Source organism: Melanerpes formicivorus, unplaced genomic scaffold (assembly GCF_026170545.1).
Source record: "Melanerpes formicivorus ecotype bairdi unplaced genomic scaffold, bMelFor1.0.p_v2 SCAF_5, whole genome shotgun sequence".
Lineage (NCBI taxonomy): Eukaryota > Metazoa > Chordata > Aves > Piciformes > Picidae > Melanerpes > Melanerpes formicivorus.
This window is the reverse complement of record NW_027142357.1, coordinates 24610703-24624158: the sequence shown is the minus strand read 5'-3', so window position 1 is coordinate 24624158 and position 13456 is coordinate 24610703. Positions and strand designations below refer to the sequence as shown.

Sequence of the window (13456 nt, the reverse complement as noted above, 5' to 3'; positions counted from 1 at the left end):
AAGTGACTTTCATTTGAGGGAGGCACCCATCCAATGGGACACAAAAGGGCTCTCTGTAGAGCAGCCTGGAGCACCTCAGCTGGGCTCTGCGTGAGACTCCCAAAGCCAGCAGCCTGTTCCTAAACAAAGCCCATGAGTCCATCCTGCTCCCCTGTCATCTCCCCCAGCTGGCATTTCAGTGGCCACAAGCACTGCCAAAGGAGAGCATTGCAGTGTTCTGCTTCTCAGTCTTCGTGGGGCTCTGGAGGTGTGCTGTCACCGGCTCGCTCTCAGCATGCTGCGCTCCGGCTCCTCTTCCTGTCAGCGAGTGTGGGAGTCACTGGAGATGCTGGCAGGAAACTTGTGTCTTTCCATTTTATCTGTCCTCCAGACATTTGGTGGCTGAGACTGAATGCCTGTGCGTGCTTTCTAGGGCTGTTGCTGAGGAGCACTGCTTTGCAGCTTGTCATCACCATGGGGGAGCCTTGCCGTGCTCTGGCTGAGCACTCTGTCTTGCTGGGCAGAGCATCCTCTGGCTCTGGTCTTCCAGGGACATGGTGAGAATGAGTCCCAGGGTGTGTGGCAAAGACAGAAGCTGCATGGATTGGAGTGAAGGTGCCAGATACCAAGACCATCTGCCCAGTGGACTGTTTGTTTTATGCTTGAGCATGTAGAAGTGGCCACCATGCACACGGGAACTGAGAGATCCACACAATAGTCCAAGGAAGCCCCACACGTGTCCAGCTCCCAGAAATGTTTGTAGCAGTGGGCAGTTATTGGCTCCTATTGACATAGCAACGCAGTAAGTGGAGCAGGGAGGAGCCCAGCTGTCAGCGGGACATGCATCAGCAGGGCAGCCAATGGGGGAAAATGCCCTGAGGCTCTGTATTGATTCATTTTATATTTAATTTAGCGACCCAGATTTACAAGGAGCAAGGCCATGGTTTGCCTGGCCAGATGCTGGGTGTGTCTTTCCATGCCAGAGAGTCACAGATGTTTTCCTACAACACTGAGGAGACCACTTGTCCTTCAAACCCAGTGCTTTTTGCTATCTCCCATGCCGTGAGAGTGCAAGTCTTGAAGCTAGAGTGCGGAAAGATACGTGGAGACTGAATATTCATCCCAGCCGATGGAGAACTGCCTTTGATCCTCCAAGGAGAGAAGACCTTGGCTTTGCTTTCCAAGCAGGGCCAGCAAGCCTGGGTGGACTGCAGCTGAGCAAACCCCCTCATTCAGCAGATGCCTGTGGAAGCCTGCCTATCCTGGATCTGGGCTCTGAGGCCCCATGGGCCATCTGTGCTGAAGAAGATACACCTGCTGTCTCTGAGTAGTGTCCAGAGAAACTGCCCTCCATGGCAACTTACTGCCCGAGTGCTGTTTCTCTGGCATAGCAGAAGGGACTGGTACAATTGTGGCCAGGGTTTGGTGGGTATTGGCTAGCCACCAGCACTGGGAGTTTGGGTCTGTAATGCAGTCTCAGCAGCCACTCTGAAGGCTTCAGGAAGCTTTGATTCAGCCAGCCAAACTGTAAAATGGACCTTTAAGAGGCATTGCAGTGGCACTGCAGATCATCTGGAAGCAGCAATAGTTGGAGCGAGCTGCCCAGCCTCCATGCAGCTCTGGTCTGCACTGTTATCCTACAGTCTCATTGCACAATTAAATCAAACAGTCATTGATATTTCTGTATGTCTCCCAGATCAGCAGCTAAATATTCTTCCCCTTCACTGCCCTTTGTGCTTGCTGAGCACCCGGCCTTCCTCCAGTGGGAGAAATGATCCCCAGCCAGGTGCCTGCCTATGCTAGCTGGGTGTAGAGCTGTGCAGATAAGGCTTCAGGATGCTTTACATTGAAGGTTCATGCACCACTTATTTGGGTACCATAAATAAAAGCTTTTGCAATGATTCTGCAGTGTATGCACTGTCTGGGAAGCCTTCTTCTTGAAAGAATTAGCTCACAGATGTCTGGAAGAGCTGAAAGTAGGCAGATAAGTCAGAAAGGATCTTCAAAGTTCTGGAGGATGATTGCAAGTGCTCCAGCTGCCAGGACTTTGCTACTGTAAGCTAACAAGAGAAGGATGGGCTTGGATGTGTTTCTCTGCCAGACAGTGTGTTTCCACTAGACAAACTAGTGGTCTTTTTTTCCTTTCCTGTGTCTTCAGGCCACCGTTTTGAAGATAACCCTGGTGTGAGGAGGCACCTGATGAAAAAACCATCTCGGAGTCAAATCACCAGGACAAGCAAAAAATTAGCATCAGCTCCATCTGTCAAGAAAAAGAAGAAGAAGAAGAAGTTGGATAGAAAGCCCCATGAGGTAACCATGTGCTGTCCTCCCACACTTGTTCAGAAGCCATAAATCAGGACTAGAAACAAGCACTTCATAAAGTCATAAACATGGTTTCAGGATACTTATTTTTTTACATGACCTCGGGGGTGGCATTTTAGGCTCTTATTGATTATCATAAGAACTGAAAATACAATTTTTTTCCCAATAAAACCAGAAAGCTTTGACCTTGGAAAAGATACTATAAAGTCACAGGGTAGTGATGTTGTGGAAGTTGGCAGCATAGTGACAGCACCATCTCTGCTAAATGTGGGAATTCGAGGGAAAACCAAGAAGCAGGCAGATGAGAAAATGGTCACAGTTTGGTAGAAAGGAATTCAGCACTGTATCATTATCCTCTGCCCATGCCATCAGACTTGGAACTTTCTGATGCTCCATGTGCTGATGAAATCTCCTCTGATGCTACCAGTGATATTTGTCCTGGCTGCTTCTGTTCACTAAACCTCTGGTTAACTATGGCAGGCCAAGTGGTACCTTGAGAACAAACCCAAGGCTTTCCACATATTGCTGCTAGAGATGTACACATCAGGGCAAGTCCAGTGTCCTCTGTAATTCACACTAGGTGTTTGTGGAGCTGAATGAGCTGGTGATGGATAAGAACCAGGAGATGCACTGGAGGGAGACAGCCCGCTGGATCAAATTTGAGGAGGATGTGGAGGAGGACACAGCAAGGTGGGGGAAGCCCCATGTGGCTTCACTGTCCTTCCGAAGCCTGTTGGAGCTCAGGAAGACAATTGCCCATGGTGAGTCAGAAACCACAAGCTAGAGCTGATGTCTTACTGTGGAACAGGTTTTATTGCACAGCTTCTGTCACTGTTTGACTCCTCACTGTAAACAAGCTAGCAGCATCTGTGTCCAGGTTCCACATAGGGTCTGTGATGACAGACCATTCTGCAGCCAGTTTGCCAGGGTTTGCATTAGCCCAGGCCTGCTTCTGTTGGATTCTCACTCTGCTTTGTGGCTCTCAGTCACATGGCAGCTGCCACATCCAGCTGTGCCTGGGCCAGCAGGTCTTGGACACATCTTTGGGGTGAAAAGGCAAATTTGAGTAGAGTGGGAATCCAAAATGAGAAAGAGGTACCATTGCATCTTGGAGCTTTTGGGTTCTTTTGGGACAAGGATTTAGACAGAGGGCATGAGACAACTGGATATTTCTTGGTTGAGATTCTCTCCATCCAGAGCTTGGCTACTGGTGGGACAACTGTGTGCTCAGATTGTGCATGTGGTGGGGGAGCACTGCACACTAGGAGCAGGGCTTTTCACCTCCTGCTGGCAGGTGCCATCCTCCTTGACCTGGAACAGACCACTCTGCCTGGCATTGCTCACCTCATGGTGGAGACCATGATCATCTCTGACCAGATCAGAGCAGAAGACAGAGCAAATGTGCTACGTGCCCTGCTGCTGAAGCACAGGTGGGTGGCACATGGCTGAGGGCTGTCAGGGCTCAGGTTTTATCTGTGAGCCCCAGGTGGCAAGGGAGGCAGGTCCCCTCATGGCTACCACTCTCCCCCTCAGCCACCCCAATGATGAGAAAGAGGGATTCTTCCCAAGGAACCACTCCAGCTCCAGCATGAACTCCGTCGTAGGGAACCACCACCACAACCACACCACTGACACCTGCGTGCCTCTGATGGGGGAAGAGCGCATTGAGATGGCTGACCCCAAGGCCAATGAGACTGAGTGCAAGGAGGTGAGGGTGACATGGGGGTTCACTGCTTCCTTTTCCACACCCTGGGGACAGCTGTTAGCTGGTGGCAGCACTTGGTATCCATCTCTTGGCCTCTTTATGGGGGGGCCTTGTACTTGCAAGGACTGGGCTCGCCTGGATCACCTGGGCTGCTGGAAATCAGGTCACTGCGTTACGATTTCAAGGCCTAATTTTAGCCTCATGCTGTATGCAGATGTCTGCTTGAGCATCCAATGGCAGCAACAGCCCTGGCACTTGCAGGGTGGCCTCTGCCTTGTCTGTTGAAGCAAGGTGTTGGGTATGCAGCTGAGACAAACCCAGCTGTAGATATGCCAGTGGGGTGCAAGGCTGTGTAGGGAGACCAAGGTGTGGAAACTTTGTCCTTACTTATTTTTATTCTTCCCTGGCAGAAAAACCCTCATCTCCATAACTCTGAGGGCCACCGTAAATACCTGAAGCTGATGGAGAAGATCCCTGAAGATGCAGAGGCCACAGTGGTCCTTGTGGGTAAGAGGGAGCATGTAGAGTCCCCCAGCACCAAATGAGACTGGTGCAGATCCTGGTCTGACCCCAGCTGTCTGTGCCCTCCTTCCTGAGGGGTGTTCTCTCATCTTGTACATATCCCCAGAGTTCAGCTGGGGAGGGAGCCTTGTATGCTCTCTCCTCTGGTGGTGGGATGTTTTGTTTGTTTGTAGTAAATGTGTGGTGTGCCAGGGTGGTTCCTCTCCTAAATTAAGAAAGAGGTTGATAGAATAAGGTTGATGGACACTGCTTCTTGGAGCTGGGGCCCAGTTTAGAGGAGAAAGTCCCACCAGGCTCAACAAAATATCCCATTTTGGAGCTCAGAAGTGGGCAAGTGGTGCCTGAGGGACTAATGGCCAGACACTGATTGCTGCAAGTCCTCACACTGTCCTCTGACTATGGCTACCCTCCTTGTGGCCTCTTCACACCTCACCAGCAGCTGGACCCTGCCCCTGGCCAGTGTTGGTTGCTGCTTGTGTGTGCCAGGTTACTTTGAATTTATGGAATCAGAGCCTGGCTGGTGGCAAGTTCTTTGGTATTAGCCATAGCACTGCCAGGAGATACTTCTTTGTACAAGAGGGGTGTGAGCAGGAAGCCTCAAGCATCAGTGGGTGTGGTGCCTTCTGACCACCAGAGTAGTCCTCAGCATTTTGCTGATATTAACATCTCAGCAAGGCTGCTACACTAGAAGCAAAGTAAATGTCATTGCATTGCTTAGCAGCTCTACCAAGCTGATGCTTAACCACCATGAGGCCAAATCAGGTTCATAAACACACTTTGAGTACTCTGATAACTAAGCATTGCCCATTTCTGAGGTCAGGCTGTTGTAGGATTTTTTGGCCACTTCAGATGGCTGACTTTGGAGATTTGGACATTGTAAAACGAACTGTGCAGTTTGCACCTATGAGTTTTTAGAGAACTGGCTCATTTTCATCTCCAAAAAAGAGAAAAAAAGTCTAAGAATGCAGGGAACATAAGAGAAAAACAGATGAGGGCTCATAACTTCAGTGCTCTAGAAAGGAAGAGCAGTGATCCAGTGCCTGTAGGTTGGTCAAGCTGATGTCCTTCTTGGACAGCATAATGGCAGAGCTGATATGGGCTTTATTTAATAAAGAGCTAAAGGATAAGAATGTAATTATTGCCAAGAAGTGAGGTTTGTGGGAAACAGGTCACATCAAGCAAACCTCATTTCATTCTTTGATGTGATTAGAAGTTAGTTTGATAAAAGTAATATGTAAGAGACTTCCTTCCATACAGCAGTGGCTCACTGGAAAACAGCCTTCTGATTTAAAATTAGCCCCTTGTAGTATAGGTTGAGGCCCATCTATAAGAGGTTAAGAAAGGACTATCTGAGAAGCTACCAAAAGCAGCACCGCTTGGGTGTGATCAGGGAACGGAGGACTTAGAGCAGTCCTCAGTATGAAACTCCATGCTGTATCAGTGCACTGAAGACAAGCACAGGACTGCAGGGGTCATGGGAACCCCCAAAATCTCTGTTTCCACTCTTAAAGGCAGCTTGGTACAGCTCACCCCGTTGATTAACTCTGCTCAAAACATTGCCTCCTGGTAGGTTGTGTGCAGTTCCTGGAGCAGCCAACTATGGCCTTTGTCCGACTAAATGAGGCCGTCTTCCTGGAATCTGTCTTGGAGGTCCCAATCCCTGTCAGATTCATCTTTGTGCTGCTGGGACCAAGCCAGGCTAACATGGACTACCATGAAATTGGCCGTTCAATCTCTACCCTCATGTCCGACAAGGTGAGGAGCTGACAGACAGTGATGCTGGCACAGGGGAGGGAGCTTTGTTACCTCTTCAGAAGTTGGTCCTGGGACAAGAGTGCTGAGAGATGCTGTGCAAAAAACCAGTTGGGGCAGGCAGATGTGAGCATCCGGTGTTTTTAAGAGCATTCTGGCTTGACCAAGTAGGATGCTCGCAGACATTTGTCTGGGACAGAGAGCACTAGGCTGGGTGAAGAAAGGCACTCTGTGTAAAAGCAGGAACAAAGAACTGCCCAAGGTTAGAGTTGTGTTCAGCTGACATTTCACAAGCAGAGAGGAGGGGAGGCTGAGCAGTGCCTGTGACCATGATGCCTGGCCCAGGCCGCACTGACAGTAAGACCCAGCAGTGCCTGAGAACTCTCATCCGGTGTTTGGATGAAGCTTTTTAGCTGTCCTGTGGCTGGGGTCATCCATGCAGAGAAACATATCTATGCAGGAGGGAAAATGAGGAGGCAGGGAGGTTTTTCTGCCAAATGTGTGCGCTTCTAGAAGCTCCCCATCTGCCTAAATGGTAAGAAAGAGAAATTCAGTATTGTGGTAAGAAACTAAAGGCAAAGAAAAGACAACCCAAGCTTCTGCTGCATATGTCCAGAACAGAAGAACTGGGTTCACAGGATCCTCCTGGCTGGTACCCTGTAACTATAACAGAGTAATAAACTGCCTGTCCTGCCGCCAGTGCACAGCTCTCCCTGAATAGGGGACTCAGAGATCCATTCAAGGCAGGTGGGTTGTGGCCAACAAGGGCTCCAAGCCTAAAGATCCTATCCTGGGAGATGCTCAGCTGAGGCTGTGTTTTTAGCCAGGAGAGGTGAGGTGCCATATTCCAGCTTCAGCACTGCCTTTGTGGGCTGATCTCGCTCACTTGAGCCTCCTCTGTTGCAGGAGGAGGGGGGCAGCTGCTGCAGCTGGGGCTGGCTGTAGCAGAGTTACACAGTGGCTGGCGCCATGAAGACAGCATGGTATCATTTACACATTGAAGCTATGGCTCCAGGGAGTCTGTGCTGCAGAGACCTTAGCTGTCTCCTACCTGCTTTACAGACTGTTCACTTGTTCATCTTTCTTCAGCCTTTTCTTTGCAGGCATGTTCCAGAGGCACTTCCACCCATTTGCCAGCACATCTCTGCCTATCTGCAGTAGTAGTCCTGTCCCTTCATGGTCTCCTTGGAGTCCTTCCTTGTCATCTTGCCCTCGCTGTCAGGGTGTCTCCCTTTTTCTGCCTAGTTTCCCATGCATGGCTTCCCTCATGCTGTCACCTCCTATGTTCCCTCTTTCCCTTGTGGAGACTCCCAAGAGTCTCTTATGTTCCCTATACTCAGGTTTTGAATCTTGTGCTTTATTTCTGGTGCTGTAGGGCTCCACCAGCTATTTCCTCAAAACAAACCCAAGACCAGACTAGGAGGACATCAGTCTGTTGCAGAGTCCTAATTTTGAGCTGCAAGAGGAATGGGGGTTGGGGGAGAAAAGCAGGGGCAAGGATGGAAAGGATGGATAGGGAAGGGAGGGGAGACATGGTATTGGGTGAAGGTCATTGGATAGAAGGACTGGGAGGAGGAACTCAGGAGTGTGGGTCACAGAGTGGGCAATAGCAAGACTGAGTCGAGGAAGCAGAATGTTAGCCTGGTCACAGCAAGCATTGTGTTTCCAGACTGTAGGTGGCTGGATGCAATCTTGGTCTGATCTTTCTCCTTTTCTTTTTTTCCCTTGCACCTCCCAGCACTTCCATGAGGCTGCATACATGGCAGATGATCGTCAAGATCTCCTCAATGCAATCAATGAGTTCTTGGACTGCAGCATTGTCATCCCCCCATCAGAGGTGGAGGGAAAAGACTTGCTAAAATCCATTGCCACTTTCCAGAAGCTGCTGCTGAGGAAGAGGAAGGAGAGGGAGCAGAAATCCATGAAGGAGGGGGCTGTCCAGGAAGCCAAAGGTCTTTTCACTCACATTTTGGCAAAAGGGTTTGTGTGTAGTGCCCCGTGTGTCTCAGTGGGCCATGCCCTCACAGAGCCTGGTAGAGGGGGGAGCAGGGCCTGGCTTCTGCAGTAGGCAATGGGGATGGGACACAATGGCTGGGGGCAGCTCTGGCAGCTGGGGGCAGCTGGAGGCAGTGGAATGTGCAAGTCACAGGGTGCCCATCAGGTTAGCAGTGCTGGAGAAAGGTCTTCATGGGGTATGGAGAAGAGCCAAAGGACAAACCTGCATTCCCCTGCTCAAGCTGCACTCTGTGCACCTCCAGAGCTGTGTGAAGTGAAAGCTGATGAAGAGGAGGAGGAAGCTGAGGATGACCCTTTGAAGCGGACCGGGATCTTTTTTGGAGGTCTGGTTCGGGACATAAAGCGCAGGTACCCCAAATACCTCAGTGACATCAGAGACGCCTTGCACAGCCAGTGTCTCGCGGCCGTTCTCTTCATCTACTTTGCTGCTCTCTCTCCTGCCATCACCTTCGGGGGACTCCTAGGTAATGGGCCTGCTTTCTGGTCTGCCCTTTGCGCACTGGGACACCAGCTGTGCCTGTGTGATGCTGTGCTGGGGTGGGCTTTGGTGCTGCTCGCTCAGGGAGAGCAGTAGCACCGCGTCTTGGCTGCTGCCTTGTCCCTTCCCTGCCACTTGGCCTCTCCAGCCTCGGCTCCCTGGGCTCCCTCTGTGCTCCCTGTGCAAAGCAAGGGACCTCTGACTGATGGGATGGGGACTTGTCTCCTCTGTCTGGAGCTGTGTCTGCAGCCTGCCTGCTTGTGGTGACAGTGCCTGTGTCTGGTCTGTAAGACTCACATGTTATTCTCTTTCTCAGGAGAGAAAACTGAAGGTCTAATGGGGGTTTCTGAACTCATAATCTCCACCTCGGTTTTGGGGATCCTTTTCTCCCTGCTCGGAGCCCAGCCACTCCTGGTCATTGGCTTCTCAGGGCCTCTGCTGGTGTTTGAAGAAGCTTTTTACAAGGTACAAGTGAGTCAGTATTCATGCTTGGCATTAGCTTGCTCTGCCCTTGTGCTGGAGAGGGCAGGGAGCATTTCTCAGCTCTCCAAAGGATCTTTAGTGGTGTAGACTCCTTGGATTCTGCCAGGCTGCTCTCAGCTAAGCTGAGGTTAGCCCTGGCTTTGCTGACCGTTTGCAAGCAACACCAGAGAGACTTCTGCCTCTGTTGCTGCATCCTGTGGGCTGACCTCCCTGGATGTGTGACAATACACTCTGCCTGCTGACTGTGAGGGGAGGTTTGTTTCCCTGCTCTGTGTTGCAGCCCATCCTGACACAATGACCACTTGTAGCTGCATCCTAAAATAGTGGTCCATAATACTTTCTTATTCTTGAGGCTTCCTTAAAAGACCATTTCACAACTTTTACCTGTGCCCAGGTACACATTCAGTGTACCACCTGTTTGGGATGTTCTGTGTACGTTACTCCAACCTCTTAGGATGAGCCCGAGTGTACACTTGTGCAGAGATTCTGATGAAGCAGGATGGACATACTTGATTATCAAGCAGCATGATCTTTTCACTGGTTAAAGCATCCCTGTATTCCTCCAAGCAGTGGGTCTAATCCTCATTTTTTTCTGAATCCTATCATGGGATTTTAGAGCATGGGTTTTCCTACAGCTTCACCTGTGTCAGGAGTTTGGAGCTGGTGATGCCATTGCAGTGGGAAGTTTTCTGATCTCCTGTGACCACATTTCTCAATGAATGCTTTTGCTTTGCCCCATCATTGTGTATAAAGGTTGGACTTGATGATCTTTGAAGTCTCTTCCAACCTTGGTGATACTGTGATGAACTTCTGCCCTTTGTGAGGACACTGTTTGCAATGGCACTGAGGAAGGTGCCAAGTGAGGGATATGATTTGTGCTAGAAGTAGTTGGCGTTGCTGTGTGTGGATAAGCAGAGGCAGTGGAGATGGTCTGTTCTGTGGTGCCAGCCTGGGGGCTTTTTTTCTTTCTGTCTGGGATCACACCCCAGCTAACGTAGCCTTTCTGCATCAGGACATAGCAGGCTGCTCAGGCATTCATTTGCAGGGAATAAGTTTGTGCTGTTGAGTGCATGGAGCAGTGGAGAGCTGTGTTGGAGTAATGGCACCTCCATATGGGTGGGATGGGGAGTATCATGCATGGAATGGCTTCAGCAGAGAGCAGAGGAGGCACGAGGACTGGAGTGGTAAAGACCTGCTTGGTGTGAGCTGGCTGATGTTAATGACAAGTTTGCAATTTTACCTCTGACTCCACTGAATTCACTGTCTCTGTGCTGGATGGCCAAGCAGATCTAGATGATTTTTTTTCCAGGAGAGTCTTTGATGTTAATATGGAGCAGATGTGCGTGGCAGCCTGAGGAGCCATGATTGACTTCTTCCCCTTTCCATTTCAGTTCTGCCAGACACAAGGCATTGAGTATCTGACAGGCAGAGTGTGGATTGGTTTGTGGCTCATCGTCTTTATCTTCATTATCGTGGCAGCCGAGGGAAGCTTCTTGGTGCGCTACATCTCACCCTTCACCCAGGAGATCTTTGCTTTCCTCATCTCCCTCATCTTTATCTACGAGACCTTCTACAAACTGTACAAGGTGAATCTTCCCCGGGGAGACAGGCTGCCACATCTCTCAATCCCCCAGGAACCTACTGCTTACGGTAGCATACAATAGGTAGGGAAACAGGGCCAGCTCAGCCACAGCTTTCCTAGGCATTCTGCAGAGCAGTTCTTTGCTAGCCTCTCATACCCCAGCACAGCTGGTCCCTGTGCCACCAGAAAGGCTGCCAGGATAAACCTTAATATCTGCCTCCCATTCTCTTCCTGCAGGAGGCATTAAAGAGGTGCCACTTTTATTCCCCCAGCCTTCTCCAGCTGGGTAGGTGGCATGGCAAGGTGACAGATGCTGGGATTGTCTGTACCCATCATCTACCACCGTCTTCACAGAGCGAGACACCCATACTTCCCCCTGTCCCCAGTGGTGACAGCACTCCCTGCCTCTCCTTGTGCTGACAGTGCCTGCCACTTCTCTCACCTGCCCAGGTGTTTGCAGAACATCCTCTGCTGAAGTTCTACCCCCCAGATGTGCAGAGTGGCCTGAACGCCAGCATGCTCTCTGCGGATGCAATGTCGCTGGGACTCAGAATGCAGCCCAACACTGCTCTCCTCTCCCTCATCCTCATGCTGGGCACCTTCTTCATTGCCTTCTTTATGCGCAAGTTCAAGAACAGCCGTTTCTTAGGAGGAAAGGTGAGATATTTGTGGTGCCTAGATGTTAAGGAGAAAGCATGTGCCAAACAAATAATGCTTCTTGCTACAGCCCTTTGTTCTTCAGAGCATTTCAACCCTCCCAAAGAAACACCAGCAATCCCTTAAATATGAAGCAGAAAGGATGTAAGCCTGACTTAGGCTGCAGAGCAGAGCTGGCTGTTGATGGTATCTCCACTGTCCTTCTCCAGTGAGCCTTAGTGGAAAGTCTCTTGGGCCCTGGAAAACCTCCTTTGGCTGGATGCAAATTTGTTAAGCTTTTTCTGTTTGGACACTGATGTACATGCAGGGCATCTGTGTAGCACCTGGAGCACCGAGTAGGGCAGTAGGAGCAATACCATTCACTTAAGAGTGGCTGGAGGACTGTGTGTTACATGGGCAGTGGGATGCGCAGCCCTGTGGGTCAAGGCTGAGTTCACTTGGCTTGCTCATCAGCAGTGCACAGGTTTGCTGTGGTGCTTGGCCCCATCTGGTGCTTCTATTTGCTGCAGGCCCCTTATAGCAGGGTGCTGCCACAGAGACAGTCCATTCCCTTTGTTAGCAAGAGTGTTTGTTCTGCAGGCTCGGAGGATCATCGGAGACTTTGGGATCCCCATCTCCATCCTGGTCATGGTGCTGGTGGATTACACCATCACTGACACATACACACAGGTAGGTGTCAGCATCACCCTCGGAGCCCCTCCTGTAGCTCAGCCGTGGTCCCAGTGGCACCATGGCCTGCTCTTGTGCAACAGGGATTTGTATTTCCTGCCTCTTCAGTCATAACAGTGCAAAGCAAGCAGAGGCACTTCCCTCATCCTCATTCCCACACTGAAGGAAGGCTCCAAGAGTCTTGCTGAGACTGAGAGCAGAGCTATAGGGACTGGAGTGCCCTGGTATCCCTCTGGTTATTAGGAGAGACTTCAAGGGGCCAGAAGGGTTCAGCGCTGTTAATTCCTTGTAACTCTTAAAACTTGCAGTCAGTCAACGCAACATAATCTGGTTGTGCACTCTGAAGGGGGTGGCATTGAGAGTGGTTTCAGTGAGGTACTTGCCATGGGTTGAATACTTAACATATTTATAGTCTCTTTGATTATAGGCTACTAAATGACAATGATCTCTTTCCCAGATTAAGCATAAACTTAATGTTACCAACCAAACCCATCTCACAGGTTCCCATTTCTCTCCCTGCCCCCTTTTTTTTAGTAGATGTGTAGTTATGTCTTTTTAGTTTGGTATTGGTTTTTTCAACTAGCATTGTGGAGAGGGTGGAAGGTATTTCCTGTTCAGTGTGCAAGCTTTCTAACAAGACAGCCCAAGGCTTAACGGAATCCAAATGGATTTTTATTCATTTAAATTTCAATGCAAAATCTGGGTTTGTCAGATGTTAGTAAAATCACACACGTTGTTACATCCTTTTCATACCCCTCTACACTTCTACAATTAATATCAAAAGCATTATCATTTCAGTATTCACTCAGCATATGTACAAAGTGTTCTGAGAAAACAGTAGCTAGTTACAGAGCTTAGCTCAAGTACAAGCATTCCAGGAATATTATTCATACTTATGCTGATTACCATAAATGCAAATGATAAGCTCTCTCTGCAGTGTTCACGCAGGAAGATAGCAGGAACCACTGTAGAGCAGCTCAGAGCCAAGAGTTCAAATGCTGGTGAACACAGGGTCAGGACAACATACAGTCAGGAGTCTGTGTGGTCTCTCATGGGAGCACAAACATGATATTCCCTCTGAACTTAACCAGAGTGAGGTCATTTCCAGAAAATGTGGCCACTTCTGGGGTCCATGCTGCAAAAAAAATACCAAGACATGTCTCAGAAAAGGCCTGGAAAGTCTGGAAAGCCACCTCAGAGAAGGGCAGGCAGTTCAGGACACTTGATTTCCCCAGAGGCAGGAGCAGCCCCATGGATATGAACTGAGCTGGGTTAGGCTGCTGAAGCCTTC

The 13456-nt window shown here is 49.8% G+C and overlaps 1 protein-coding gene across 3 annotated transcripts in view; it reads left to right on the top strand.

Moving 5' to 3' along the window:
* Positions 1-13456, top strand: part of SLC4A3 (solute carrier family 4 member 3) — a 34640-nt gene that overhangs the window by 15858 nt on the left and 5326 nt on the right. For all 3 annotated transcript variants that reach the window (XM_068138785.1, XM_068138786.1, XM_068138788.1), the window contains 12 exons: positions 2138-2289; positions 2882-3062; positions 3596-3731; positions 3835-4009; positions 4417-4513; positions 6099-6283; positions 8019-8232; positions 8539-8760; positions 9091-9239; positions 10649-10843; positions 11290-11496; positions 12076-12165. In XM_068138785.1, the coding sequence (XP_067994886.1) occupies positions 2138-2289; positions 2882-3062; positions 3596-3731; positions 3835-4009; positions 4417-4513; positions 6099-6283; positions 8019-8232; positions 8539-8760; positions 9091-9239; positions 10649-10843; positions 11290-11496; positions 12076-12165 (2003 nt within the window). The remainder of the gene's footprint in view (positions 1-2137; positions 2290-2881; positions 3063-3595; positions 3732-3834; positions 4010-4416; positions 4514-6098; positions 6284-8018; positions 8233-8538; positions 8761-9090; positions 9240-10648; positions 10844-11289; positions 11497-12075; positions 12166-13456) is intronic.